The following is a 27623-nucleotide window of genomic DNA, read 5'->3' as shown; positions in this document are numbered from 1 at the left end:
TTAATGTGATTCAATATTCAAGAGTCTTTATTGAAGACTTGAGATGGGACTTCCATCTCAGAGGATGTGGGAACCCCAGCTCAAATGATACAGGATAAACTGGGATGGGCCAGGATGGACAGGTTGTGGATATGGGAGTCATGGGTCAAAGTCTTATCCCAGATGGCTCCAGGTACAGTGGACTTCCTGGGCCAGAAGCTGGGTCCTCCCCACTTCATTCTGCTCAAAGCTTCTTGAAGGAGCTGGTTCGACTTTAACTTGCTAGAGCCTAGCCTCATCTTTCAGTCAACTGGGAAGGCTTATCAGAGGGAATCCAGCCCAACCGGATGAAGTACATTCTTCTTTTTGGTCTGAAAAGAAAAATTGTCAAGCGTAAAGAAAAACACTTTTTTTTTTTTTTTTTTTTTTAGATGGAATCTCACTCTGTCACCCAGGCTGGAGTGCAGTGGCATGATCTCGGCTCACTGCAACCTCTGCCTCCTAGGTTCAAGCAATTCTTGTACCTCAGCCTCTGAGTAGCTGGGATTACAGGTGCACGCCATCACACCCGGCTAAATTTTGTATTTTTAGAAGACACAGGATTTAGCCATGTGGCCAGGCTGGTCTTGAACTCCTGACCTCAAGTGATCCACCTGCCTCGGCCTCCCAGAGTGTTGGAATTACAGGCGTGAGCCACCACGCCCAGCCAAAAAATACACTTCAGATGGAGACTTTAGGAGGAGGCAGAGGACAAACTTCCAGCCATCTTGGAAGCAGCTCACTTCCATCAGGCAAGGTGAGGAGCTAGGGAAGGGGTCATCACAAAGGGATCCACCATGACAGTGGCTTGAGTCTAGGCACCTCTTCCACCTCTTCCAGGTGCTCCATCCAAGGCAATGGGGGGTGAGGGAAATGCCTAAGGCGTAAACCCAGATCCCAAGAACGGGAGAGATTAGGCAGAGAGCCCAGGGGACTTGCTTCAGGAAGGCAGGGTGCAGGATGCATTTGGGCTAAGTACCAGCCTGGAAGACTTTGGGTCACTTTCACAGCTCCCATGGCCTCTTCTCTAATCCTGTCTTCAACCTGCAAGATGTTTATCATCCCTCAGACTTTACCCCTACACTGGAGAACACGCCAAGAATTCCACCTGCCTATCTGATCCTCTCTTCTCTCAGTCCCTCCATTTGTGTTTCCAAAGTCAGCACAGGGGAGGAAGGGGACATATGCTTTGGGGTCTACGAAGCCCCACTTGAAGCCCAGCCCAATTTACCAGTCCTGTGACTCTGGGAAAGTATCTTAGCCTTCCTGAAGCTTTGATTCCTCCTTCATAAAGTGGGGACAATGTCACCCGGTTTTCAGGGCTGTTGGGAAGATTAGCTGAGATAATGGCTATGAAAGGGCTTACACAACCAAATGGGCACAAATCAGGGTCAGCTCCTTCCTTCCTGGGGTGGGGAAGGTATGTCCAGGAAAGGCAAATAAACCCAGCAGGGGCTGCACAGGAATCAGGTGTCAGGCACAGCTGTGGGCACAGCCTTCCTTTCCTGTCCCATCCAGGGTTGGGAGCCAGCAGCTTTGGAAACCCCCAAAGTTCACCTCCCTTGACTTCTCCAACAGCCTTAAGATCTGAGAAGAGAGTTTCAGAAAGAGGAGGGGATCTCGGCCACGGCCCTGCATGGCCCAGCTCCACTCAGACCAGTGTGGCCTTTCTTCTTCCTAGACTCTCCGCAGCCTCTCCCAGCTCACCTCCCTCCTCCCTTCCCCAGCTCCTCCTCCCCCTACCTTTGCCAGCTCTCCAACCTGGATCTTGACAGTATGGAGGAGTGGGGATGAGAGGTCTGCCTTGCCCATCATATCAGGAGCCCCTCAAATGTAAAGACTGTTTTCTCCAAACCTGAGCTCTGCCAGGCCTGTTTCCCTGACCCCCTCTGGCCCTCTTCCTGACCCGGGCTGGCTCCCAGGTCTCAAGGTGGGCTGGCTGTTCCTCAGTGCCCCTCTAAGTCTGCCAGTGTGTCTCCTTCCATGCTCTCTTGCCCATTCCTTGTTCTAGATCCTCAGCCCACCTGGGACTCCTATTATCCCTTGAGTGGCTAGATTTGGGGGAATGACAGAAGAGACTGGTGTCTGTCAGGGCCTGGGAAGGGGTGGTGGATGCAGCTCCATGCGGTGCCCTCCCCTGGGTGGGGGAGGAGGAGTGCAGATGGAACAGCCTCCCGCTTGTTACACCCTCCCAGCCCCAGACAGAGCCAGGCTCTCCTAGCAACGGTACAGTAGCAGAGGGCTGGGAAGTAAGTGGGGCGGGGGAACAACGATATCATAAATTATCCCTGGCCCCTCCCTCCCAGCCCACCCTTCCTCAGTTGAGAATGGCCTCCTTTTTCTCCCCACATGCTCCTCATTCAGGATTTCCTCAGCAAATCTGGCATCTGCTTAGTGCCCCTTATAGATGCCCCTCGAGGTCAAAGTGACCATTCTCTGCCTTCCAGTTGGGCTCCAGAAGGAGGGGACCCTCATTATCCCAGGATGTCTCTGAGACCCTGTTGGAACGTTCCCCCCAAGGCAGGAGCTGGGAGACTGGCTTCCAAAGGGGGAGCCCAGAGGGCCTGGGAGACTACCGCTATTCCATGGTCTCCGGCTCCTCTTTCTGGGGTGCTGATGGGGCACAGAGGGGGAAATTTCAAAGCATTCTGTGGCATTTACTCCTCTTCTGTAAACAAAAGGTTTGGGTGGGGGCTCCCAAGTCTTTAAGGGGCACTCAGACCTCTCACCAAGCTAGGCAAGTCTCAGTTTTCCTATTCTAATAGCTGGAGTCCAGGAACCTTTATGAAGTCACTAAAGCTAGGTGGCATTCCTTCCTTACCTCCCAACTCAGCCACGCCAAGCCGAGAGCCAAAGAGCTGGTGCTATAGCCATATAGATCTTGGTTAGACATGGAGAAGGACTTCCCAAGACAGGAATAAGCAAGATCATGGAATTTCCTGGTTGGGGAGAGGAAAAGTCTGTCGTAGTAGCAGGAAACTGGATGGGAACCTCTTGAATTCTATCTCATTAATTCTTTCTTAGCCATATTAAATAACATGTAGAGAGTGTCTGGCACAGAGCCTGACATATAGTAATCCTCCACTTAGGCTATTAAAAAAAATCATATGTTATTATGAATTTTTATTGGATAGATATCAGGAGAAAGGAATAAATCCCTGGAGACCCATCTCCCACCCTCTAGGAACCCCACGGGAAAATCCAGATAGGAGCTAGTGCTCTGAGGTACAATATGGCAGCCAATTGTCATGGCAACAGCAGAAGAAGGAGTCTGGTTGGTTGTGGGGGCGGTGCTGGGAAGCCAGCTGGTGCCAGATGGACAAACCCAGCAGAAGGCATCCCCAGCCGGGTGAAGCTGATGCCCCGTGCCCAGGGCTCAACCTCCATATGCCAGCCTCAGCCTGGTCCTTCCTTCCAGGCCTAAAGGCCCCATTGCTGTCTGTGGGGGATGATGCCAAAACCATTCCTCCTCCTGACTCTTGCTTGTATAACAAGGAATGACTGCTTGGAGACAAAAGACTGTCCTGCTCAAGGTCCCCCTGGCCCGTGGGCTGACGGATCTAAATAGGTCTGAATTACGCTCACTCCTGATGATGCTGAGGAGTCATCACATTGGGGACTCGAGAGGTCCTGAGTGGCAGGACGCAGAGGCACCATTCTGTACACCCGGTGGAGATTCCACAATGGCTTGTGCTGCCTGGAGGACGAGGAGATGAAGGCTGCAGGGAGGGAGCAGGGCAGGTTAGGGGCAATGTGGCAGAGCTGCACCCTACCTATCCCCTCCTCCTGGTATGCTGGGCGGCATTCACACCTGGCCAGTGGATAAAAGAAGCTGCCGTCGTGGAGTTCACCTCCTAATTGTTAACAACGGGTCCCTCTCGAAACAGCCTCAGCAAGATGCTCACCTCCTTCAGACCACAAAAGCCCCAGCCATGGAGCCCAGCCCCATTTCTCAGTCAGGCCTCCGTTATGGACTGCACCCAGTGATCCACGGCCCTCACAACCCAGGAGGCCTTCCTTGATTGCCCCCACCTACCTCAATGGCCCCATAACTGTGTCCCTCTGCACTTAGCATTTAACACTAAACATCTGCACACAGCCTTAGAAAACATTCATTCCCATCCCCCATTTGATCTTCAGGATAACTAAGGAAGGCAGTTAGGGTCCAAAGACATGAAGGGACTTGCCTAAGGTCACCCAGCTAGTAAGTGGGGGAAGCCAGAATTTGTATCCTGACCAGCCTGTCCAATTCCAGAGTCAAAAACCAAAAGCTCCTTCTTTTGCTGTCCTTCCTATGGACAAAGCCTCACTGACTATCAAACCCGGAGCAGCCTGCAAGCTGAGGTGGTGTCCGCCAGCATTCTGCTGCTTCGTGCACCCTGAACCCAAACATTCACTAGAAGGGCCAGTGCAGTCCGCGCACAGTGGCTCACACCTGTAATCCCAGCACTTTGGGAAGCCAAGGTGGGCAGATCACTTGAGGTCAGGAGTTCGAGACCAGCCTGGCCAACATGGCAAAATCCTGTCTCTACTAAAATTACAAAAATTAGCCGGGCGTGGTGGCAGGCACCTGTAATCCCAGCTACTCTGGAGGCTGAGGCAGGAGAATCTCTTGAACCTGGGAGGCAGAGGTTGCAGTGAGCTGAGATAGCGCCACTGCACTCCAGCCTGGGTGACAGAACAAGACTCCGTCTCCAAAAAAAAAAAAAAAAAAGCCAGTGTGCAGTGTGCCCAACAAGGGCTTGGAGGTGGGGGGATGGGAGAAAGGTCTCTACACATTGCTGATTAGCAGTAAGGGACACTGAGGCCAGGCCACGAGAGGAGCCTCTCCTGGGGAAGGCAAGAGTGGGTGTGGAGACTGGGGTGGCCTTGGGACTCCTTTTTAGTTCTGGTCAATCTTGTCTCTCTACCCTCTCAACACAGCCCTCCCTGGAGTGGGAGCACTGTGCAGGAGCTGGAAAGAGACCCCATGCTGGGAAGATGAGAGAAGCTCAAGCAGGGTCAGTCCCAAGAGCGGGGTCAGTCCCCAGAGCGTCAGGAGACAGCATGTATGAGCAACGGAGGGAAGGCTGGAGAGGCCTGGCAGGATCAGGAGTTATAGCCGGGAAGACATGGGGAGAAGGCAGGGGCAGGTCAGGGCCTTGGTGCTGGGGCCCTGGGGCCCTGGTTGGATGATGGAGAGGAGCCCATCCTGGGGACAGCTGCACCAGACCATGAACGGCCTCACCGTGAGACCCTGGCCTGGTTTCAGCTTCTCTCTCCTTCCTGTCCAGACCTGGTTAAAGCCTGCGGCTACCTCTCAGCCCTCCCTTCCTCCAGCCCCATTCCACCCCACTCTCTGGGAGCTAAGCCCCCTCACCTGACAGGGCCACTTCCATGGCCACTCACAGAGAAGTCTTTGTGCACAAGCTGGGCCTGGGGGATGGGCGGTGGTGGGCACCCCCACTTACATTCCGCCCAGCAGCCAGCAGCAGCCTCACCATCTTCCCATCTGCCTCTCCAGCCTCTCATCCCCTTTCTTGAGGAAGAATTCCCTCGGAGCCTTGGCCCTGGCTACTACCTCACCCCCAACTCCCTCCCTCAGGAGGGTTCCAGGACTGAGCCCCTTCTTTGCTGCTTTGCTCTAGCCCCCTGAGTCACACAGCCCTGACCACTGAACCTTTCTTTTTTTTCTTTCTTTCTTTCTTTTTTTTTTTTTGAGACAGAGTCTTGCTCTGGTGCCCAGACTGGAGGGCAGTGGCCCGATTTCAGCTCACTGCAACCTCTGCCTCCCAGGTTCAAGTGATTCTCCTGCCTCAGCCTCCTGAATAGCTGGGATTACAGGCATGGGCCACCATGCCTGGCTAGTTCTTGTATTTTTAGTAGAGACAGGGTTTCACCATGTTGGCCAGGCTGGTCTCGAACTCCTGACCTCAGGCGATCCACCTGTCTTGGCCTCCCAAAGTGCTGAGATTACAGGCTTGGGCCACTGCGCCCGGCCAGCCCTCCCTCCCTCCCTTCCTTTTTTTTCATAAGAGAGCTCAGAGACTAGCTTGTTGCCCCACAAAGTCAGAGCCAGTATCCCCGTCCCCCAACCCCCAGCAGCCCATCCCCCTGCCCTGACCTCGGGGTGCTCATTGTGCTGAGGGACACCAACTTCTGCTTCTCCACATCTCTCCCCAGAAAGCTCCCATGAGCTTGCTGCCCCCCCATGTCGGGGGGGAAGGAGGGATTCTGAAGGTGGGTAGTAGAGACATCCCTTCCTCAAGTGGCTTCCAGGTCTTTCATATGTCCTTCATTTGTTTGGAACTAGCTGAGAGCCAGTTAAATGTCTGGCTCAGTGGACAGCCAGATGCAGGAGTCCCCATCCCTCCTAGGAGTGGTTATGTGTTGCTTTCCAGCCATGCCCTACACCTGGCACCTCTGAGGCTGTCAGCTAACTGCCCCAGCCTCCCTGGTATAGCACATAAGGCGCTTTACAGGGGAACTCCTACCTCTGTTTCCCTTCTCCTCCCAGCAGACTCCCTGAGATGGCCATGCTAGTCCCCAAACATACCCTGCTCTTCCTTACCTCCTTGCCTTCTCTAATGCTGTGGACTGTCCACCACCTACCTCCCCAGACTCTGTAGACTGCCAAATGCCTGTTTATCTTGTATCGCTTATCTCTTGGCGTCTTCCAGGAAGCCTTCCTGAGCTCCCTGAGGTGGCCCCTGGCTCCCTTCCCCATGCCTCCACAGCACTTTTTGCAGGTCTGCAGGACAATGCTTTCCAGACCGTCTTCTAATCATTCATGTGTCTGCCTCACCCAGTAGACTGCCAGTTCCTCAGAGCAGCGTTGTATTCCACGCTCCCCTTGAGCATAGCTCCTGGCACACAGGAGACCCTCAGTGCCTGCTGAATGAATGCACTGACATGGAGGCAGGGGTACTGGAGGGAAGGGAATGGATGAGAGAGGTGCTACACAGGAAGAAGTGATGGGTTTTGATGTGGCCGATTTGGATGTGGGGACAAGTCCAGGAAAATGTTCAGGAGTTGAACCTGGGGGCCTAGGAGTTTAATGAGGCCACCGATAGAGGTAAGGCAGCAGAAGCACAATGCGGAGGGAGCATCTGAACTTCCTGGGAACTGGACCACCTCCTGGGTTTTGGTGGGAGGTTGTACTTCTATGCCACTACAGAAGCTAAAAACACAGGTACTTTCTGGGCTATCCTTGCAGCTAGAGTCTAGGCATGTGATCCAGGCTTGGCGAGGCAGATGTACGTTCCAATCCCTGAACTGGGGACAAGTGGCAGGACCACAGGTGGCAGCTGGCAGTTGGGGGTGCAAATTTGGATTTTAAAAGAGGTCCAGACTAGGCCCGGCGCGGTGGCTCACGCCTATAATCCCAGTACTTTGGGAGGCCGAGGCAGGCGGATCACAAGATCAAGAGATTGAGACCATCCTGGCTAACACTGTGAAGCCCCGTCTCTACAAAAAATACAAAAAATTAGTTGGGCGTGGTGGAGGGCGCCTGTAATCCCAGCTACTCAGGAGGCTGAGGCAGAAGAGTCGCTTGAACCCGGGAGGCAGAGGTTGCAGTGAGCTGAGATTGTGCCATTGCACTCCAGCCTGGGTGACAGAGCAAGACTCTGTCAAAAAAAAAAAAAAAAAAGAAAGAAAGAATAGAGAGAGAGAGAGGAAAAGAAAAGAAAAGAAAAACGAAACGCTGGAGAATTTATAACTTCAGGTGATGGCTGAAGTGATAAAAGTGGAGTGAGAAGAGTGAGAAGGAAGAGAAAACAAGCTACCAGCAGAACCTGGGGACCACTTCTAGTTAAGGAACTGATCCATCCGGAGGACTGAATGAATGGAACCAAGAACAGATGATCATGGATGTAACAGAAGAACAGAAGGCCAAAGGAAAAGACTGAGAAAATAGCATAAAATTTTCCATACAGGTCAAGGAGGACTGGGCTTGGGAAGGGCCAGTGGTCTTTGTTGAGGAGGCTGTGAGTGGCCTCTGAGCGGGTGCAGTTTTACCAGAGTTACAAAGATGGAAACCAGAGTGCTGGGCTGAGGAGAGAAGGTGGAGCATCACTTCAAGTACACAGTCACCTTTCACAGGCCCCAGAGAGACCCTCAAACTAGCAGATGATACTGCCTGGCCACATCTTACTCTCTCTCTCCTCATGCTGATATTCCCCCATTCTGATTCCTCCAGTACTTTCCTTATTACCCACAGTCCTCTAAGTAGTCTGGGAACTAAGCCCAGTGCTGAGGCCTCTTTACCACTCCTGCTCCTGTGCTCAACCTTACATTTCTTCTGGGGGCCGCCATTCCTGGTCTCTCCCTCCTTCCTTCTCTCTCCATCCTCTCTTCCTAATTCCATTAACAGGAAAATTCAACAGTATTTCTGGTCAGCCAGGAAGTCCTTCTTATTGCCTCAGTCTCTTCCATGTCCACCAACCAAGGGAGGCTTTCAGTGCACACCTGGTCAGGCATCCATCTTACAGGCGCCAGTTACCTAAGATGGCGGCCTCCCTCACCCTCCACTTCCGTTCCCACAGCCTTGCCTCCTACCCCTGCCTCTTTCTTTCTGAAGCCTCAGCCCAACAAGGTGGGGGGCCAGGCTGGGGAGCCAAGGCCGGAGGAAGCAAGACAAAAAAGGACAGAAAAGCTGGCCCCTTGGCATCTCTCTTTGGCATTTGAGTCCAGCTCAGGGAGGGAGGGCAGAAAGGAAGAAAGAAAGTAGTGTAAGTTTTTATTTCTGTCCTCTTCCTGCCACCTCCCATTAGTCCCTCCCCCAACACTTTGATGAAAACAAAATCTCTCCCCCTTTTTCTCTTCTCCAGCCCCCCTCCCCTTTTTTCCTGGCTTCTACCATGAGCCTCCTGGAATGCAAATGAACTGTATTATGCAAATATATGCAAATCAGGCTTAACGAGCGGAAGGAGGGGGCAGAATGCCTAATGAGTAATGGCGGAGGGTGCAGATGGAGGGTGGCAGGAATGGCCCCCTCCTCTTCTCTGTTCCCACAGCCTGGAGGTTTGCTGGAGGTAGCCGGGTGTCCCTCACTACTGGGAAAGAGTAGAAGGTCAAGGCTCCATCGCTTCAGCTGAGAAGGCCTGGGATGTCCTTGGCTGTGGTAGGTGAGGGGCAGGCGAGCTTGGGAAGAGAGGGGGTTAAGTATAAGGGGCTGGTACTCACTTGCATAACCTTGACCAGAGACACTGCATGCACCAGCTTCGTTGCCTATGTGGCCTGCCGCTGTCAGAACCCTCAGCTTCCAGTGCTGAAAAGAGGGTGACGCTTATGCATGCCATGGCTTGTGCATCAGAAAGGAAGATTCTCAAGGGAAGATTCCCAGCCAGACCCAGGTTCTTCCTGGGGGTAGGGGTGAAAGCTGTCTCTCTTTGTACTTTGTGGGGGGGGCGGTTGCCATGGCAACATAGCATAGAACACCCACCTCCCCAACATCCAGCCTCAGAGGACCTAGGAGTTGGGGGGGGATAATGGATTGACACCCCCTGATGCCCCCACCACCTGGCACTGCCAGCCGGAGATGGCAGCATCAAATCCTAGAGAGAATGGCCCCTTTGTTTCTAGGCTCACGGTGTTGGGGAAGCAGGCCTGGGCACACAGAAGGGCCTTTCCCAGGCCCTGTTCCAGTTTGCATGACTCCCGCTGGCCTCTGGAGACTCCTTGTGGCCATCCACTGGCCTCTGTGTCCTGGCAGATGGTTGCCCCCTTGCCTTTTCTCCCATGGGCTTGCCAGCTACTGCTAGGTATGCCCTGTCCCAGAGGCCTTCCCTCCAAACAACTTCAGACAGAGGTAGCAGTCTGTTCCACCTTTTCCTGGTTTTCCTGAACACCTCACATGCCCAGTCATGCATCCTGTCCTTTTTTGCATATGGGCAACCTGCAAACTCCCCCAAACAGCAGCAGGCCCGCTCCACCCAACTCAGGCAGAGAGACTCCTAAAGGAGGTATCAGACAGATAAAAAGGGCCAGGCTGAAATTCAGGAGCCTGAATCTTGGCATTTCCGCTAACCAGCTGGGCAACCTGCTCACACCTCTTCTACTCCCATGGGATCTGTAAAACGAAGAATATAGGAATGATGATATCTAAGGCTCATTTCAGCTCTACCTGATCTATACCTTCCGTATCTAGAGGGTATAAATCATTCTTGAAATATAACCTTCATTCTTCCTACTACTGGAGCAGCCCTTCTTATTCAGACTCCCCAACATGAAGACAAACTCAATTGCCCGGAGACAGGAATGCCAACTTCCCTCAGCCTTTGCCTCTCCCTGAGACTCCAAAGCTGACTGCAAACAATTCCCACAGATTCAAAAATTTAGAGTCTTTGATAGCTGACTGTACAGACAGGAGGGTCCCTCCTAACCCTCTCAAAGGGGGTCAGCACAGCCATTTCACTCACCGCCCGGGAGCTGTCCGTGGTGCTGGATGTGGCTCTGTCGTCCACACGGAGGAAGGAGGGTGAGAGGGTAGTGCAGCACCCACCCGCCCCAGGTGAGAAGCTAAAGGGAAGAGAAGAAGCAAAAACATTTGGAAACAGTAAGAAAAGGGAAAGATGATACCTGAAGAAAGTTTCTCCTCTCTGAAAGTTTCTCCTCTCTGAAGACCTCCAAATTGCCAATATTACTTTGAGGAAGGAAGAGCACAAAAGTCATTGAATCTCTGATAATTTAGCTCAGTCTTCCTCTAGATCCTATTTGGACATCCACAGGGAGGTGGAATCATAGTCCCTCCCCTTGGGGAAGAGCTCAGATTGAGGTGGGAGATAAAGTACAGACCTCTAAATTCCATTCTAAATGCTAAGGCTCCTACAAGGAATTTAGTAATAATAATTTAAAAGACATACAACCTGTCCGATAGTATTATAGATATCAGGAGTTTGGGAGGAGAGGCGGGGAAAGGCCGGGGTGTGTTTGTGTGTGCACGTGTACACATACACAGGCATGTGGGTACATGCATACGTGTGTGTATGTGTTTCCCAGGTGGAGAGGTGAGCCTACATCAGTGGTTCATAACCTCAGGTGCACATTAAATAATAATGATGCCTAGGCATCATTTCCACATACCCTGACTTCATGGGTCTGGGGCTGGGCACAAACATCAACATTTTTTAAAAGCTCCCCAGGTGATTCAGTGCATAACCAAGTTGAGAATCACTAACCTAGAAGAAAGCAGGTCAGAAAAGGGGCAGGGGTGAAGCCTGATTAGCTGGAGGAAGAGGCAAAGCAAAGATCCCTAAAGAAGAAGGGAATGAATAAAAAGGATAAAGACAAGCATGTAACTCCTCTTTCCTGGGAGCTCCTGGATGGCCCCTAGGCCTGGCCTGGAGATGAGACTGGCTCAGGTGTTGGCTTGTCTCCTCTGTGCTGTAGAAGCTCAAACCACCCCAAGGCAATGAGACAAACTGTCTCCCCACCGCAGTCCCTTGTGCAGGAAATGGGTGCAATGACCCTAAGGGGGTGCTGCTGCTCCCCTTTACCCAGAGGGTCCCCAGGGAGGCGGCTGTAGAAGGTAAACAGCAACAATGGTCCCTTTCAGTGTCCAGACTCCAACCCTTCAGTCCAATTAGCAGACACAGCAAACAGCAATTCAGCAGCCTTCAGCCGCTGTCATAACAAACTCAGAGCTGCCTTAATGGGGGGATTAGGGCAGGAGGAGGAGGGGGTGTCACTTCGGCCCTGGGAGAGCCTGAGTGGCAAGGAGGGGGTTCCCCTTTTCCCCTTCTCTCTCCTATCTAAATATACACCCACCCACCCTTCCTTCCATAACTCTGCTCCTCATTCTCCTCAAAGCCCCAAGAATGTTTTTATAGTTTTGTCTGCTCCTTCCCTCCAGTGATTTTAAAGCATTAACCTAAACTCATGATCTCCTAGGGAAGTCACCACGCCCTGTCTCTGGATGAGACATACTCACCCCTCAAGATCTCTGAGGTCCGAATAGCAAAGGAAGGGAGGTGGGAATGTCAATCCATACCCAGAACATTGGAGTGAAGGAAGGTGAAAAAATAAATAACCAGATCCCAACTTTCAAACCTTGAACGTGCAGACTTCAAGAAAGATTTTCAGACATAGGGGCCCATGCATGTCCGGTGGGTTACCAACCTTAGGAATCGCACTGGGGACTGGGGGGATGTTGGTTTGTGAGGCAAAGGGAGAGAAGACATCCCTTCTTAAAGTCACTCAATTATGAAGACAAGTCTGCATGCTGATAGGCAGGTCTCTATAGGATTTGTTAATTATAGCCACTACCTAACTTGTCCTTTAATTTAATAAACTGTGTTTTTAGTTACTTAGAATCCAGGAGCTTAATGGCATAAACTTGAAATTATCATTTACACATGCTGTATTTATCTATGTAAGTCAGTTTACCCATCCTAAGTGCTCTTACCAATAAGTTTTAATATCCGTTAAGGAGAAAGAAAACAATGGCCATTCTGCCACGTGGACTCCAACCTCTTCCCTTTATCAGGCTTCCCAAGGACTGTGCCTCCTCTCCCAAGTCTTCAGTTACTTCCTACCTAGGTCCCCAGGAGTCTCACCTTGACTCCGAAAGCTGGAAAAGGAGGAAGTTCCTCAAGTTAAATGTTATGAGATCCTCAGTCAGGAACATGCCAGAGAGCTGCCCTTTTTACATTCTGAAACCAATCATATGCTATCACTCTTTCCAAACTGTAGCCTTTAACCTTTCTGCAATCTAAGAATTACCCTTTAACCATGAGTGTCATAACATAGTATACGATCTTTTAGATAGAATTCTTCATTTTCTGCACACAATAATCCTAAGGGTTTCTTATCCTGATTATACAAATATCTGAATTGAGGCTCAGAGATTTGTGTGCTTGATAAATGAAAACACCCAAACATGGACCTTGGTTTGGTCAAATTTGCTGTTTCTATTTCTGTCTCTCCCACAGCTTGCTGACTAGGATGATTCCTGTGACTGTAAGAACTTATCAACAAAACCCTTTCCATGCCTGGAATTGGGTGGGAGGAGAATTTGTCCAAGAGTGAGGGTGTGGCTGATAATGCAACACTTGGGTCAAATATTTGAGAGAAAATTGCCTTTGGCTTCCTGGACCTAGAATTCAATAGGAGGGTATTAAAGTGAGGGGCTGAGGAGAGAAATGAATAAAGAAACCAGCTTAGAATTTGGTTTCCAGTAAAAATAGTAGATGTAGCAGTATCTAAAGAATAGAACTGAAAATTCTTAGACACAGGCAGAGGTGTGATTATACAAGAGAGGAAATTTCCTAACTGTTAACTCTGGTGAGGCCTTTCTGAGCCCCTTTTAACGCAGCTTCCCTGCACCCCAGTCCCACAGTTCTCCTGTGGGGTTCAGTTGGAGGAGATGCGATCTGGTACAGAGGGGGTGGGGAGAACTCAGCAGTGTCACCGTGATGTCTGCATTTGGTAACCTCCTTCCAAATCTAAAAGTCTCTGTTCCTAGAATGGATTTATACTTATACATAGCCAGGTGTCCCTAATGTCACGACCGAGCTTCCCACCCACCATGGAAACACATACATCCAACCTCACACCAGGTCACACACCACTCAGCTTCTCACCCTCATAAAGCAGACACACACAGCTCACAAACACAGTCACCCATCACTCTCCTGACAACCCCACCCACACACCCACATGCACACACCATATGCTCACATAAGGCAGACACAAACCCTCACCCCCACATCCCTCTTGGGCTCTATTCCTCCTTTCCACTGAGGTGCTGGTGTTGTAGGGTGTCAGTTCTCAACCCCCCACTTCCCTCTGTTCTCCTTTGGATATCCTGAGGTAGGTCAAATGCACTAATAGGAGACAACAATAATAATGTAAACCCATTGTGGTTACTGATACAGGTTCTAAGTCTCATGTGAATGAGCCTCAGTGGATCCCAAATACACATTTCCAACAAGCTACATGAAAGGCTTTTGTTATTGTTGTTTGTTTGTTTTTAAAGGAATCCTATCTTTCTTGGTGCTTCTTCTCTCATCCCAGCTCCCAGGTCCTGCTCACAGGCAGGGCTTTTCTCTTGGTGCGCCTTCCCCCTCCTGTGCCCCATGCCTTCCCTTCTCAGCTCAACCCCGTCTTACCCTCCCTGCCTCACTGTCTCTCCAGTTGTTCCCACAGGCAAGTTCAGTAGAAAAATCACTGGGTTGGGTTAGGCCGGCCAGGATGGCTCATGCCTGTAAACCCAGCATTTTGGGAGGCCGAGGCGGGCAGATCAAGAGATCAAGAGATCAAGAGATCAAGACCATACTGGCCAACATGGTGAAACCCCGTCTCTACTAAAAAAAAATACAAAAATTAGCTGGGCATGGTGGTACGCACCTGTAGTCCCAGCTACTCAGGAGGCTGAGGCAGGAGAATCGTTTGAACCCGGGAGGGGGAGGTTGCAGTGAGCCAAGATTACATCACTGCACTCCACCCTGGCAACAGAGTGAGACTCAATCTCAAAAGAAAAAAAAAAAAAAAAAAAAAAGAAAAGAAACAGCACTGGATTGGAAACCACTGAGTAACATTAGCAACTCATTTGAGTCCGTGGTTCCTCATCAGTAAAATGGGGTTAATAATGACTATCTCACAATGTTGAAAGAGCAAAGAAAGGGATGCAGGCCCAGTGCCCAGGAAGTAGTGTTAGGAATTATTAGTCCTCGCCTAAAACCTGCTCCCTTTCTCCCTAATCCAGTCTCCACCTGCCCCTCCCCCAGAAGACCCAAATTCCAAATGGCTGAGAAAGTAAGAGGCTACTAATCTTGCCTTCCTGTAAATCTCTAAAGGAAGAAGACATATGTATTCTAGGCTCCCTGAAGCACAATTTTTTTGAGTTTGGATTCTCCAATATTTCTCCCACATAATATATAATTGAATCATTATCTTCTAGCTATAAAATCAGGTCCTGGGAGGAAATGTTAAATTTACACAGGAAACTGGAGTCAGTCAAGGTCATTTCGTCCAGTTCTTCCACCCCCTTATTACTCCTTCCTACCCGGTGTCCGGGAAGGCCAGGTGCCGGCGTATGGGATGCAGACCTGTAGTAAATGCAGAGAGAGCTACTTCTAGCTTTGGCTACGTTGACTTCTATTCCACAAAGTGACTCTAGACTATAATCCTTTCAACTGCACCTAAACACTCTTTCACGTAAAATATTTAGGTCAAGCCAGATAAATGGATTCTTTTAGGAAAGGCCCTGATTAATCTCTCTAATTCTTTGCTTTCTCTGGGCAGCATAGATACTAAGCTACAAATTCCTTTGTGTTTGAGATCCTCAGAGCTTCTGGAGGCCATTTGTTCTTGGAGATGATTTCCAAGAGTGAAGATGGGGCGGGAAGGTTGGGTGTCCTAAAAGGCCCCAACTCAGCCCCTCTGGTCAGTAATGACAAAGCAGCATAAGGATCTTTTAAAGAGATTGGCCTCAGGTCCTGGGTCGGAAGGAGGAAGGTGAACGGAAATGGAACCGAGATTGCCCTGCACTCCACTGCCCTAGAACCCAGACTGGGCAAAAGGTTCTTCTGCCACCCTGTTTACATTTTTGAGCAACCCTCCCACCCTCAGCACCTTCAGTTCTATCTCCTATTTTCACGTAGACACTCTCATCTTCCAACCAAGCTGGATAGCCCTACATGGCTTTAAGGAGCCGACTTAAGCAAAGACCAGTGTTCTCAGGTGACTTCCTCCAAACTCCCCCACCCAGCCATAGCTGTGGACAGCCTGTGGGAAACTGTTCACCAGCTCGCGCTGGAGGGAGAGGCCTGGGCCGGGAGGCGGAATAACCCTGCAGCTAGATTTCAACTGATTTCTCCCTTGAATCAGCTTCCCAAGCAGTGACCCAGACTGCCAGAAAAGGCCCCATCCTGAGCGGGGACCACCAGAGGGCACCACAATGAGGCTTCCTTATTCCCCTCCAACTCTGCTGGGGGAAAAATAGGGCACCTGGCTGAAGTGAAATGGGACTGAGACTCCTACCTGTGCCGACTGGGGTGCTGGGGGGGTGAAATGTCGCCCGAACCAGTGAGGTTTCTCTCCTCCTCTTGTATCCTCTGGTGCTGGTCAGTCCTCGCGGCTCTAGCCCCTCGCTCAAGCCTCCCCCTCCCGCCCGTGAGACCGGCTTTCCCCGGGCCCCTCTGCGCAGTGTATGGGGTTATTTTTACTTTCGGTTATCTAGCTTTATGAAGACTCCACACCACTCATACAGCTAGATAACCAAAGATAACAACCAACCCCGCCTCCTGGCTGCTGTCGCCGCCTCTTCCACGCAGCCTCCCGGCCGCCGCCGCCGCCAGCACCTCCGCAGCTTCCCGGTCGCCCGTCAGCGGGAGTAGGAGGGAAGGGACACGAGTGGAGTTGAGGGGGAGGGTGAAGAGAGAAATGAAGTCCGAGACAAAACAACAACAAAAACCTCAGACACGGAGATACAGACACGACAGAGACCGAAAAAGGCGTGGAAAGGACGCGATGACCGGTGGCGTCGAAGTCCGGGAGTTGACACCGACCCAGACCCAAAAAGCTTCTGGTGCCCCATTTCCCGCTCTCCCATTCGGACCAGGAGCAGGAGTTCCGCTGGTCCCAGGTGGAAGGGACGCGCGGGCTTTTCGTGCCACCCGGGAAGACCGCAGCGACCCAGGCAGAGGCCTCCCCAGCCTCGCCGGGTCTCCACTGCCCTGCTCTGGAAGATTGAGGGCGCATCCGACAACCAGAGCCCTGCCTTCGGCGGAGCCCGAGCCTGGCGCGGGATGGAAATGGGGAGCCGCGGGGCCGGCCCGGCCACATCGCCAACTCAGAAAGGCGTTGGAAGCGAAGCGGAGCCCTTGTGGGGGAAAGAGCTGGATCCAAGAGGCCGACTAAAAGGGGAAATGGGCAGCCAAACCCTGGAGGTAAAAACCCCAGAGATGTCCTAATAGGAAGCAGGGAAATCCCGGCGACCCAAAGAGAGAGGAAAACCTGTGGGGGGCGGGTGGGGGCGACCCAGAGACTCCCAAGCGAGTCTCTCGAGGAGAGAAGGAAACAGCAGAGACCCCACCCGGGAAGAGATCCGGGAGAGTACCCATGAGAGGGGCGGAGGGGAGGAAAGCAGAGGGCGACAGGGCAGGTGACCAGAGTCCCAGGCCCTGCAGAGCCCCGGATAAACGGCTTTGTGCAAAGAGGACCAGAGATCACCCAGGGTTGTGAAAATGGCCGGGGGTTCGAGGCGAGCGGTGCCCTAGGGGTGGGAAGGGGGTGCGATCAGGAACGGGAAACCGCAGCCCCGAAGAGGGTGGGGGCTCGGTCGGCCCCTCGTGGCGGACGCAGGGGCACGCCGGATTCCGAGGCGCTCGCCCACCTCGTGCCCCACGCTGGCCAGGCCACTTACATCGAGCCCAGGGTGCCCATCCGTGCTCTCCCGCGCGGTCTTCCCGGCCAGTTCCCGTCCCTGGAGCGCCAGGGCCCTGAGTTCCAGATGCCGGGGCTCAGCGGGCGCCGGACAGAGGAGGCTGCCCTGCTCTTAGCCTCCGCCGAGCCTAGGCGAGCAGGGTGGAGCGGGTCTCACCTCCTCGCTCCCTCCTCTGCCTCTGCCGCGGCTCTGGCCCCGGCGCGCTCCGGCTCCGGACTTTTCATTCATCCTTTCACACTCCCTCCCCAGGCCATCCTCTGATTGGCTCTACCGCGTCTGACGTCACCGGCTCCTTCCCCGCCGGCCCCGCCCCTCCCCCTTCCCCGGCCGGCCGGGGAGCGCAATTGGGGCGCCCCTCCCCACTGGAGAATGGGGATCGGGGGACTACTACGTCTCTGTGCTGATTCTCAGCCTCTTGCTGCCTCACTCACCCCCGAGACCCGCCTGCCACCTCCAATCCATTGCCATTTGTGGTTTTGATCTCCAACCTCACTCATTTTGTAGGTTCTACATGTTCCATTTTGGTCCTAGGTATGCTGCACCAACACCAGGGCACAAAGATGGAAAAGAGGTCAGGTGAAAGCCCCTCAGAAAGAACCAGATGACTGCAGACTCTACTCCTACCGCCTCCTCCCATCAGAATATTCTTTGTGCTTCTCGGGTTCTGATCCTTAGCAGACTGTGATCCTAACCTTTTGGAATGGGCAGGAACCTGTCTTGCTGGTTTTCAGCCCAAAACAATGAGGGGAAAGATCCTGGAAGTTTGGGATTCCTACAGGGAGATGTGGGGGTTGAGCGGTGCTGAGCCTCCTTTTCTGCCTTGCAGAAATTGGAATATCTCTTGAATGTGTTCGCAGCACCAAAGTCACAGGTAGGGGAGGCTGGGGTGAGGATTCCAGCTGGCATCAGCCGGGACAAGACCCACAGATTTTCATCCAGCCATGGAGGCCCTTGCTAGCGCCTTCTTGCCCTTCCCCAACATGGCGAGACTCTGACCTCTAGTCCATGGTCCAGCTCCAGGTGTCTGGAGAGCTGGGGTTATGGGAGGAGGATCGCCCTCCAGCAAGGTTCCGTCTGGGACTTTGCCGACCTGGCTCCTTATTTGGCCCAGCGCGACATTCCTGGCTCGGCCTCTGCGCTGGGAATCAGGGCTGAATAATGCCTAGTCTCAACCTTGAGAGGTATATACTGGGCGGCAGGCAGGATCCGAATCCCGCTGCCCAGTAGAGCTGGAAGAACGAGCTGTGGGCTCCTACCTGAGCTCTGCCAGGGAGCAGTTCGAATTCCTGGTCCCAAGCCACCCCACCCTTCTACCCACTCTACTCTCCACTGCCTTACTAAAAAAAAAAAAAAAAACTATGACTCAGATACCTGGAGCCTGTCAGCCAGATTAACCTGGGCCAGCTCCTATAACCAGGGATCCTTGAACACTAGGCCACCAGGGGCGTGCTCCAGGGGATGACCAGTTTTGTCATCAGGCCCCATCAGATTGTTTTATCTGCCTGTCTGCACAGCCCAGGACAAAGCCAAGCCTGAAAGCTGTTCTTGGCCAGATGCAAGCCTGTGGGCAGTGGGTTTAATTCGGTGCTTCCCCCAAAGATTGGAGAATATCTGAATAATCGCTTCCACTGATGTTGGCAACATGACTGCAGGGTGGGGGGCAGTTTGGAATAAGATAAAGCCTGTGAGCCGGGTGTTTCCCTACCAGGATGATAATATGGTGCTGAAGAAAACAATCTAATTTCCCAGGTCTCCGGGTGCTCACAAGGCTGGGCTTGGCATAGCTTTTTCCTTCTGTCAGTCGCCACAGGGTCTCAAGGCCCTTACCCAAGGGAAAGGCTTTCTAGATGCTTCCACAATGTCAATTGTTTCACCCTCCAGAACAGGGAACACACCAGCCAATGATGAGGAGGGAAGGAAAGAGACAGAGATGGTGTCCACTCCCTATGTTGTTTCCTCCTGCCCCCTCGCAGGTGCTCCTACAGCTTAGAATGAAGCACTCGGGGAGCAGAGCATTGGGGTCCCTGTCTCTGCAGTAGAGTTGCGAAAAAACCCAGAACCCCTCTCAAATATTCTCACAGATAGACTTACCTCCTGGTGTGCTGCTAAAGGCATTCCCTAAATGCACACCCCATCCGCCCCGGAAAAACTATAGGTTTTCCAGCCATTCCCCTCTGTGACTATAAATCCCCTCAAAGATTTCTCATGAAACCACACCATACCCATTTCTAGGATCCCCAATACCCTCCAGACATTCCAGCAATTCTAGCTAGGGCCTATGCTTCTCCAAACATACTACCAACTCCCCCTACAAATATCTCCCCATTTGTCCTCCCACAAGATCCCTTAAAAGCACCTTAAGCAAACCTTCCTCCCTATCCATCCTCCCCTCACTAGCACCTGGGAGGCTGGGGCCAGTGAGGAAGAGTGGGCTGTTCTGCTAGCTAAAACTCTCCCCTTTCTCCTCTGTTACCAATTTCCAACCAAGTCCTCTGCCCTCTGTGGGGCCCAAGCTTATCACCACAATCCCTTATCCTGGCCTGGGCTGACCAAACAGTGCCACAAGAGGCAACTGGAATCAGCATGAACCTCCCTTCTCTTTCGGCCACTGCTGTATTTTTATTGGAGTGGGGAGATAACAGAAAGGTGTTTTTTTTTTTTGGCCATTGGAGGCTCCCCCTCTCCACCTCTATTGGTCAAATTCAGACTCAGCTGGACTTCCTAAAAAACCAAGGTAAAGAGGGAAATGGGTATATTTAGATGTCTTCTGAAAATATATCTAAATTTCTCCGAATAGCTTGATAAAGAGCAAGATCCCTCTGCCTCTTAATGAGGCTTTGGGTTCTTCATAGGTAATTCAGCCTAAACAGAGTGTCCAAATACAATGAGGAGAGACCCCCAACAAAGGAAAACGGTGATTAGTCTAAATTGTCCTGGCAGTACCCACATAGAATCCCCATTTCTATCGTGGTTGCTAATGAAGTAATTTTTTGTTTGGTTTTGTCTGGGTGTGGTTGACAACCCAGTCTCCCACCACCCCTGCTCAAGGATAAAGGTGAGTAGGGCATCTGTCTTTATTCCAATAGAGAAAGAGCTATCAGCCATGAAAGAAGCAGAAAACTCCCCACCATCATGTTAACTGGGATTGGTTTGTATACCATTGTTCCAGTTTCAAAAAAGAAACTACTTGGAGGGTGGAAAATGAGACAGTCTCTCCAGAGCAGGGGCAATTTCACACATATTCTTGTCCATGGTAGCTAACACTATGCCTAAAGCATAGTGGGTGCCCAGTAATTGATCAATTAATAGAGATCTGTGTACTGTGAGTATGTCTGCAAGTCTGCATTTGCCATCAGGTAGATTGAGGGCATTACCAATGGGGAGTGAGGGTCTTGGTAAGTTGTGTGTTCTGTGGGATCTGTGGGGGAGGCAGAGGGGAGAGTTGTGTCTATTGTGTTGTGGGTTCGTAACTATTTGATCACTCCTTTGACCAGAGGAGACCTTTCTACTAATTAGATACAGCAGGCCTATAAGAGCATAACAGCTGGAGTAAAATGGGTGCATTAGGTGCCCTTTGGGCTTGGCCCACCAGCTTCAGTATCCCTGAGAAGGTCTCAGTTGGAGTAGTCCCCTGATTCCAGCATACCGCACAGTCAGCTGGAGTGTTCTGTAGAGCGATGGACTGCAGACCCCACCCTGAGTTCTTCCAGGGAATTTCTAGGGGACTGTGGGGAGAGCACATCGATTCCCTGGTGCTAATGTGAGTCTGTTAAGTGTCTTGATTAGCCTAGGAGCCCGCATTTTTTGCCAGTGCCCCTCCCCACCCCCATCTCTTATAGCCCTGATGCCCACCTATTGTCTGTGTGCCTGAAGAGGCCCATGTAGAGAAAAACATGGCCCGAATTATGCTCTCTGGATGCAGCTCTTGGATGGATCTTTATAATTCAGGTTCCAGAATACATTTTGGCAGTCAAGCACTTTCTTGAAATAGTCAGGTAATTAAATAAAAAGCATATATTTTTTCTATGTTCCAATTACCAGATTAATTTGCCTTGAAGACACAGATGAAAGCTGCATTTGGGAGAGGGTGGATTCAGATATTTATTTGTCTTATAAGTGCATCATTATGAACAATATCATACATTTTTTGCTATAGAAATCTGCATTGTCTATGGGATAGTCACAAATAAAAGCAAGAATTAGCAATAAAAAATACTGAGGCTGTGTGAAAAAAAAATATATAAAATATCTATTCATGTGGGCAGAAAAGGTAGGAGGTATGGAGAAATAATCTGGAGGATATCGTCCCTAAGGGTGTCACACTTCTTCCCCACGAGAGTGGTATGTTCCTTCTATTGAGGGGCCAGCTTGATAATTCCTTGGGCCTGTGTAAGTACTGCCTCCCTTGCCTGCTCCCAGTTCTATTCTTGAGCCCACACGTTGCTCACTTGCCTGAGAAGCTTATGTGTCTGGGAGGTAAGAACAAGGTGGCAGAGATGGTAGAGGGTTGGCTGGCTCATCCAGACTGAGTCCTTTCTACAAGACCCTCAACCATCAGCAAATGGCCTCCTTAAGGGGCATAAGCATGAGTATGCAAGGGTGCTGCGCATCACACACACACACACACATGCACACACATACACATACACACACGCACACACACATACACACAAGCGCACGTGCACACACACACACGCACACATACTCAAACTTATCAACTCAGACCAATGCAATGACAAATCCACAGATACTCCCAGCAGTACCACCTCCCAATGCTTGCAGCTGTATACATACCCACTCACAGTTATTTAAGCTCCTTGGGTCCCCATTTACCATAACCCATGCTCCTCTTCTTTCTCACCTCTGTCACCCACGTACAAGTATCTCTGTTCCCTTCTCCAACCAATCATCTCCCCCAAGGTCAAGTGGCCTCCAACTCTGCCCTCAGGAGCCCATGGGAGAAGGGGAAAGAGTTCCCTGTATCCCCAATGCCTTTCCTCTCTATCACAGAACTGGAAGCAGGGTGGCCTATCATTGACTATGTAGGTCTTTCTACAATTGGAGTAGACCAAAATCAGGGGCCGAAAGCTGGAAGAGACAGGGAGGGGGTAGAGGGGTACAGAGAACAGGAGAAAACATAAGTGAGACAGGGCCAGTTTTCCTTTTCTTCCCCCACCCACTCCACCATCAGAAACAATAAATAAGAAAATAAATACCCCAAAAGCCATAGGTGGCCACCTACGATGACACCAGAAAACAAATGAGGCTGCTTCTTCCTGGATGCCCAGCTCCTGTCAAGGAGGAGAATGCAAAGGTTAAAGTCCTTTGAGAAGAAGTCCAGCCTTCTTTCCCCGACGACCCCCAGCCTTCCTATCACTCTCTCAGCCACTCCTTTTCTCCTAGTCCTGCATCTTCAGGACCCGGATAGTCTATGTTCCCCTCTTCAATCGCCAGGCTTGAGGCTGCACAGGGGGATAATGAGAAAAGCCTAGACATGCAGGCATGGCCTCTGGCCTGGGCCTCTCAGCTCCATCTCACCTGGGCAACTCGAACCCAGCCTTATCCTCACAACCTCTCTCATCTCCATCCAAAAACCTTTGGGCCCAGGGATTTGGCCCTGTTCCAACAGCCTGTGGAGATCTTAGACTTAAATCGAAGGAAGTAATCTCCTGCCCAATGGACATTATCTCCTTGTAGATTCCTGCTGCCTGGGGTCTATGGGAGAGCATGCTTAGGATAGAATGAAGGAGCTAGGGTTAGGGATATATTTTTGTCTGTCTAGATCTAACGCAGTGTAAACTGTAAAGTGTTATGCACATTTATGATATTCTCAATCATGTTATCTCTCTAGCTTTCTCCACTCATCTCTGTCGTGACCTATCTACTTATCACCTATCCAAGTATATCTCTCAGGATCCTGTAGTGATCAATTTTCTCCCTCTCTTTTTCGTATACACAAAAGGTGTGAAGACAAAGCATTTATTTTTTATTAGCGTTGGGTATGAACCCAGTCTCAGTACTTTATAGTCTTATCTTCCCAGAATTTGGCTTTCAGGTTAAATTATGATTTGGGGGAGTGGCATGTATACCACAGGTGACCTAGCTCCTAAAATACTGTGATGAATATTTTTACACTTATATGTGTTTGTGTTTGTGTGTGGGTTGGGGTAAGCTGGTGAATTCTTCCATCTCAAACTCAATTCCACAACTAATTTTTTTAAGTCAGGAAGATAACCTACCTAAACGTAGGAAATCAGAAAAAAGGGGGGCTGGGGAGCAAGGACAAGCCTTACATCCAAGCCTGATTTCTAGGAGGGGAGCTTTGAATGCCCCCTCCCCACTTCTAACACTCACAAATACTCACTTGACTCCCAGCCTCAGCTCTGCCAGCCCATCCATTTCATAAAGGGATGTCTCAGTCTGAAATTATCTTCACACCAAAGAAGGGGCTACCCCCACCCCACACCAATTTGCTGACATGCTAGAAAACAGACATAAGGACAGTTAGGGGGCCTCTGGCTCCTCCCTCCACCCTAATCGATGAGAGTTCTGGGGTCTCTGGGGCAGTTATCCCCCTCATCACTGATCTCTGCCCTGCCACCCCCCGACAAAGCATACACAATGCCTAGGGGAGCATGGTGATGAAGAACACAGCCCAGCAGGCATGGAACATGTGTGTGCACATATGATGGCTGGCAGCCTTAGCCTCGCCCAGCAATCTGGCCTCTGGGGTTCCAGGAATAGTCTGCTCCGCTCCAGCCTCCACTACCCCACAATGGCCCCAATCTTGTCTCCCAGAAAGCACAGTGTGGGTGGGGGACTAGGGGCAGGAAAAGTGCCTTCTTTCTATATCTCCTGGCCTTCCAGGAAAACACACACACACTCACACACACACACACACACACACAAACAAAAAACCCTCCATTAGATGGGTGTGAAGAGGGCTGGGGTAGGGTTCTCTCCCCTTCTAGAACCTAAGCATTTTCCCTGACACCTCACTTGCCTTTAGGTTCCACTCAGCCCCTTTCCCACCTGCCAGCTCATAGGAAAGAGGGGAAAGGGGGATTAAATTAATCTAAATCCTATAAAATGTTTTTGGATTTTCCCAATTCTGGTCTCCACCTTTCTTTCATCGGGGGACATCTGGCTCCTTTCCCCCCATGCCCAAGTCCTTCAGACTTTGTCCTCCCCTAAAAGCTGAAGTCCCTAGGTCAGAAAGGAATAAGAGCCAGATCGAGGAAACAAGGTCAGGAGTCCAAATACAGAACCATTTTTTCCCTTCCTTCCCATCTCCACTACAGTTTCCTTCCTGCCTCTCCTCTGGTGCAAGCATTAAGATGTTGGCCATGTCTGGTGGAGAGAAGGGAGGGGCAGATTAATAGGATCAGTAGCACCGTGACCCTAAAGCCCCCCCACAATCCCATTGACAAACTTAGTGAGCTGTCTCCAGCCTGCATGGGCTGGGGGAAGGAGGGGAACCAGGAGCCACTCTGGGGCGGGTGGGCAGAGCCACTGCCTTGGGCTCAGCGATAGGTGCCCAGGAGGCTGGAGGTGAGAGCCCTGATGCCAACTCCACCTCTACACACATGCCTCATCCATTTTGGGGACCCCCCTAAATCTTTCATTAGCCTTTTCTTTCTGTGATGATTTTGCACCAGCCTCCATTAGCCAGTAGGTAAAGTAGGAAGGTTAGGGCGTCCTGACTGATTTTAGGGGATCTCTTCCCACTCCCAGCCTAGATGTCTGAGGGGGCTGGGATCCTCCCTGGACCCGAATGGGCACTTACCAGGCTTCTGTGAGGAGGACAGACTGTTCGGGTGGCCCCTGCGGCTGGACTGCCTCTCTCCCCCCAGCTCCTAGCCTCTTGTGGAGTGGAGGATGCAGCTCCGATGACGTAGCATCTGTCTATCCATTCAGGAATTTCGCTTGCCTCTCTCTTTCTTTCTCTTGCTGCTCTCCCTGGAAAGGCAGCAAAAAGGGGGTGCTGCCCCTCTCTGGAGACACTACCACCACCACCACCACCAAAATAACAGCCCACTCTGACGAAGCCCCTCCTTCTTCCTTCCAATGCCTGTGTGGGCAGGGGTCTTTGTCACCTCCACTCTGCTTACCACCTCCCCTACTGCCTTTTCTAACCTGAGGCAGGAAGAAGGGGCTAAGGGAAGCTATTGTTCCTCCAGGCCACCCTCGTCCCCAGGGGAAGCAAGAGAAAGGGTGTGATGGAAAGACTCGGTCCCTAGTCTCCGAGTTTTAATTCGCTTTGGAACTTGAGAGAGTGATTAAGTGGTGTGTGGAGGGTGAGGCGCTGAGCTGATAAGGAGTCATGGGAAGGTGACACAGTTTGCCATTTGAAGGCTCAGGGCATTCCAGGCCCCCCTTCCCAGGCCTCCCCTCAACTCCTATCCCGGTCAGCTTAACTAATCACAAATCCAGATCTTACTTGTGAAGGAGACAGTGACAGTAGGAAGATGAAGGCTGAGAGCTGGAGGGGGGAGCATCTTGCGGGGAGATGAAGGCCAGCACTTGGAAGTCTAGACAAGAGAAGAGAAGGGGTAGGACCACAGAGTCAAAGTGGGAGATAAATTATTTTTTTCCTAGAGGAGGGAGAGCAATTTGGGGGTTGGTTTCCAGGGCTGGGGTCCCGATATTTGGTGGAAGCTGGGGCCCAGAATGGTACAATGGTCGGGTCTCTTTTCTCTCTCTAACCCCCACCCTCAGCCCCTCCCTTTTTCTCCCTCCCACTCTTCCTGGTCTGCATGGGAACTCGGTCTGAGCTCGACGTGACAGACAGCAGGCCTGCATGCTAATGAAGTTTGTCTCAAGTTCATTGTCAAAGCCCCCCCTTCCCCACGGCCCCCTCCCCTCCTCTCTCATACACAAATCTCCCTCCAACTTTTGTCCCACAGACCTGGAGGCCACTTGAGTCTCTGCTGGCTCCCCTCTCTCACCCTCCCCCACTGCTTTCAGTCTCCCCTCTCTTCACCACCTCCCTCAACTGGGGGCGGGAGAGGCTGTCTTCTCCCTGGTGCCTTCCCAGCCACCTTCTGGCCTGGCGATCCCTAAGCTCTGAATGAGGGATTCTGAGGGCTAAGGTCAGAGTCTATATACCGGGTCCTTCTTTCCCCACCTCAAAGCAGGGAGACTTTAGAGGGGTGAGAGAAGGCAACAGACTCTCCCCACTCAATGTTCTCTGCCCCCCAATTCTCAGTCCTGTCCTGGCCCAGTCCCCCAATTCCAGCCCCGCTTCCCCTCCCCCATTCCTCCCATTATGATTATTTTGCTCTCCCCTTGATTACATCTGCTTCACTAGCTCAGAAATAAAGATCCTTTGAGACTAATTTTGCACCCCCCCCCATCTCCCCACCCCTTCCCTCCCCCTTCTCTCTAGACCAGGGCTCCCGTTAGCTCCTTTCTCACCGGCTGGAAGACATTGAGTTCCTTGTCTAGGGAGCTGGGGGGTTGATGGGAGGGGGTGCCAGTGGAATGGGGGGGTGTCTCTCCAACTCTGGGACGTGTCCAGCAATCCAAACCTGTCCTTCTTTTGTTCCTACAAATCTCTTCATACTGTCACCACCCTCTGGAGTCTGCCTTTCTCCCAGTAACCAGGGGATAAGGGAGGAAGGGGAGGAGGATCCTGAACTCACCCCACCCCTCAATTCCAGGGAAAGGAGGGAGGGGGAGAAAAGGGAGAAAAAAATTTAAATCCCCCCCCTCATTAGCCAGAAAGGAAGCGAAAGGGGATAATTATAATTAAAAGCAGACAGCTGTGGATTGCATCTTTTATGTTCCTCCAAGCTTCCTCCCCACTTCTGCCACCATCACCCAAAAATTTGCACAGCCCCCTGTGTATCTTCCCCCTGGTTTCCTTCGAGTGGTGAGTGTGCCAGGAGACTGAGGCATGAGGAGCAGGTTTGGGGAAGAGGACTCCACTTCCTCTCCCATAGGCAGCGCCTTCTGAAACATCTCAGCAGGCCTAAGAGACGGGGGCTTCCTGTTCCTACCCACCAGCCTGTGCCCCAAGGTGTAGGATTGTAGGAGGTGGGGGAATCCAGGTGATAATAACTAATTCAATAATTTGGGGAAGTCTGATTTTCCTAAAAATAGCCATAATATTCATAATGAAATTAATACTAAGAATTAAGTAAAACCTAGAATGTTTTCTCATTCAGGCATGTCTTCCCGCCTCCAAAGTAGCTTCAAAACACAAGAGGGGTAGCTGAACGTCTGAAGAGCTGGG

General features: G+C 51.3%; 1 protein-coding gene across 4 annotated transcripts; it reads right to left on the bottom strand.

Annotated features, from left to right (window-relative positions):
* On the bottom strand, nucleotides 1-25980 carry LOC129011672 (protein CROC-4). 4 transcript variants are annotated; one of them, XM_054446828.2, is made up of 6 exons: nucleotides 25827-25980; nucleotides 25173-25345; nucleotides 22603-22677; nucleotides 10419-10518; nucleotides 3604-3737; nucleotides 1-350 (listed from the first exon to the last, which is right to left on the bottom strand). In XM_054446828.2, exons 1-6 carry the CDS (start codon nucleotides 25882-25884, stop codon nucleotides 303-305), a joined length of 588 nt encoding a protein of 195 aa, XP_054302803.1. In that variant the 5' UTR covers nucleotides 25885-25980; the 3' UTR covers nucleotides 1-302. The 4 variants fall into 4 exon arrangements, with proteins under 4 accessions (XP_054302803.1, XP_054302809.1, XP_054302816.1 ...); XM_054446834.2 differs by lacking the exon at nucleotides 3604-3737 and adding an exon at nucleotides 9184-9268 and having other exon boundaries at nucleotides 25827-25976; XM_054446841.2 differs by lacking the exon at nucleotides 3604-3737 and having other exon boundaries at nucleotides 25827-25973.
* Between the last annotated feature and the right edge of the window lie 1643 nt (nucleotides 25981-27623).

This window comes from Pongo pygmaeus, chromosome 1, assembly GCF_028885625.2.
Source record: "Pongo pygmaeus isolate AG05252 chromosome 1, NHGRI_mPonPyg2-v2.0_pri, whole genome shotgun sequence".
NCBI lineage: Eukaryota > Metazoa > Chordata > Mammalia > Primates > Hominidae > Pongo > Pongo pygmaeus.
This window is presented reverse-complemented; position numbering and strand designations above follow the sequence as displayed.

Excerpts from the sequence above, each read along its gene's own strand:
- LOC129011672 (XM_054446828.2), bottom strand. The coding sequence starts at position 25,884 with ATGCTCCCCCCTCCAGCTCTCAGCCTTCATCTTCCTACTGTCACTGTC. Across the intron at positions 3,738-10,418 it reads CCACGGACAGCTCCCGGGCG|CCTTCATCTCCTCGTCCTCC; the intron begins GTGAGTGAAATG and ends CCCTCCCTGCAG. Across the intron at positions 351-3,603 it reads ACTCCTCAGCATCATCAGGA|ACCAAAAAGAAGAATGTACT; the intron begins GTGAGCGTAATT and ends TTTTCTTTTCAG.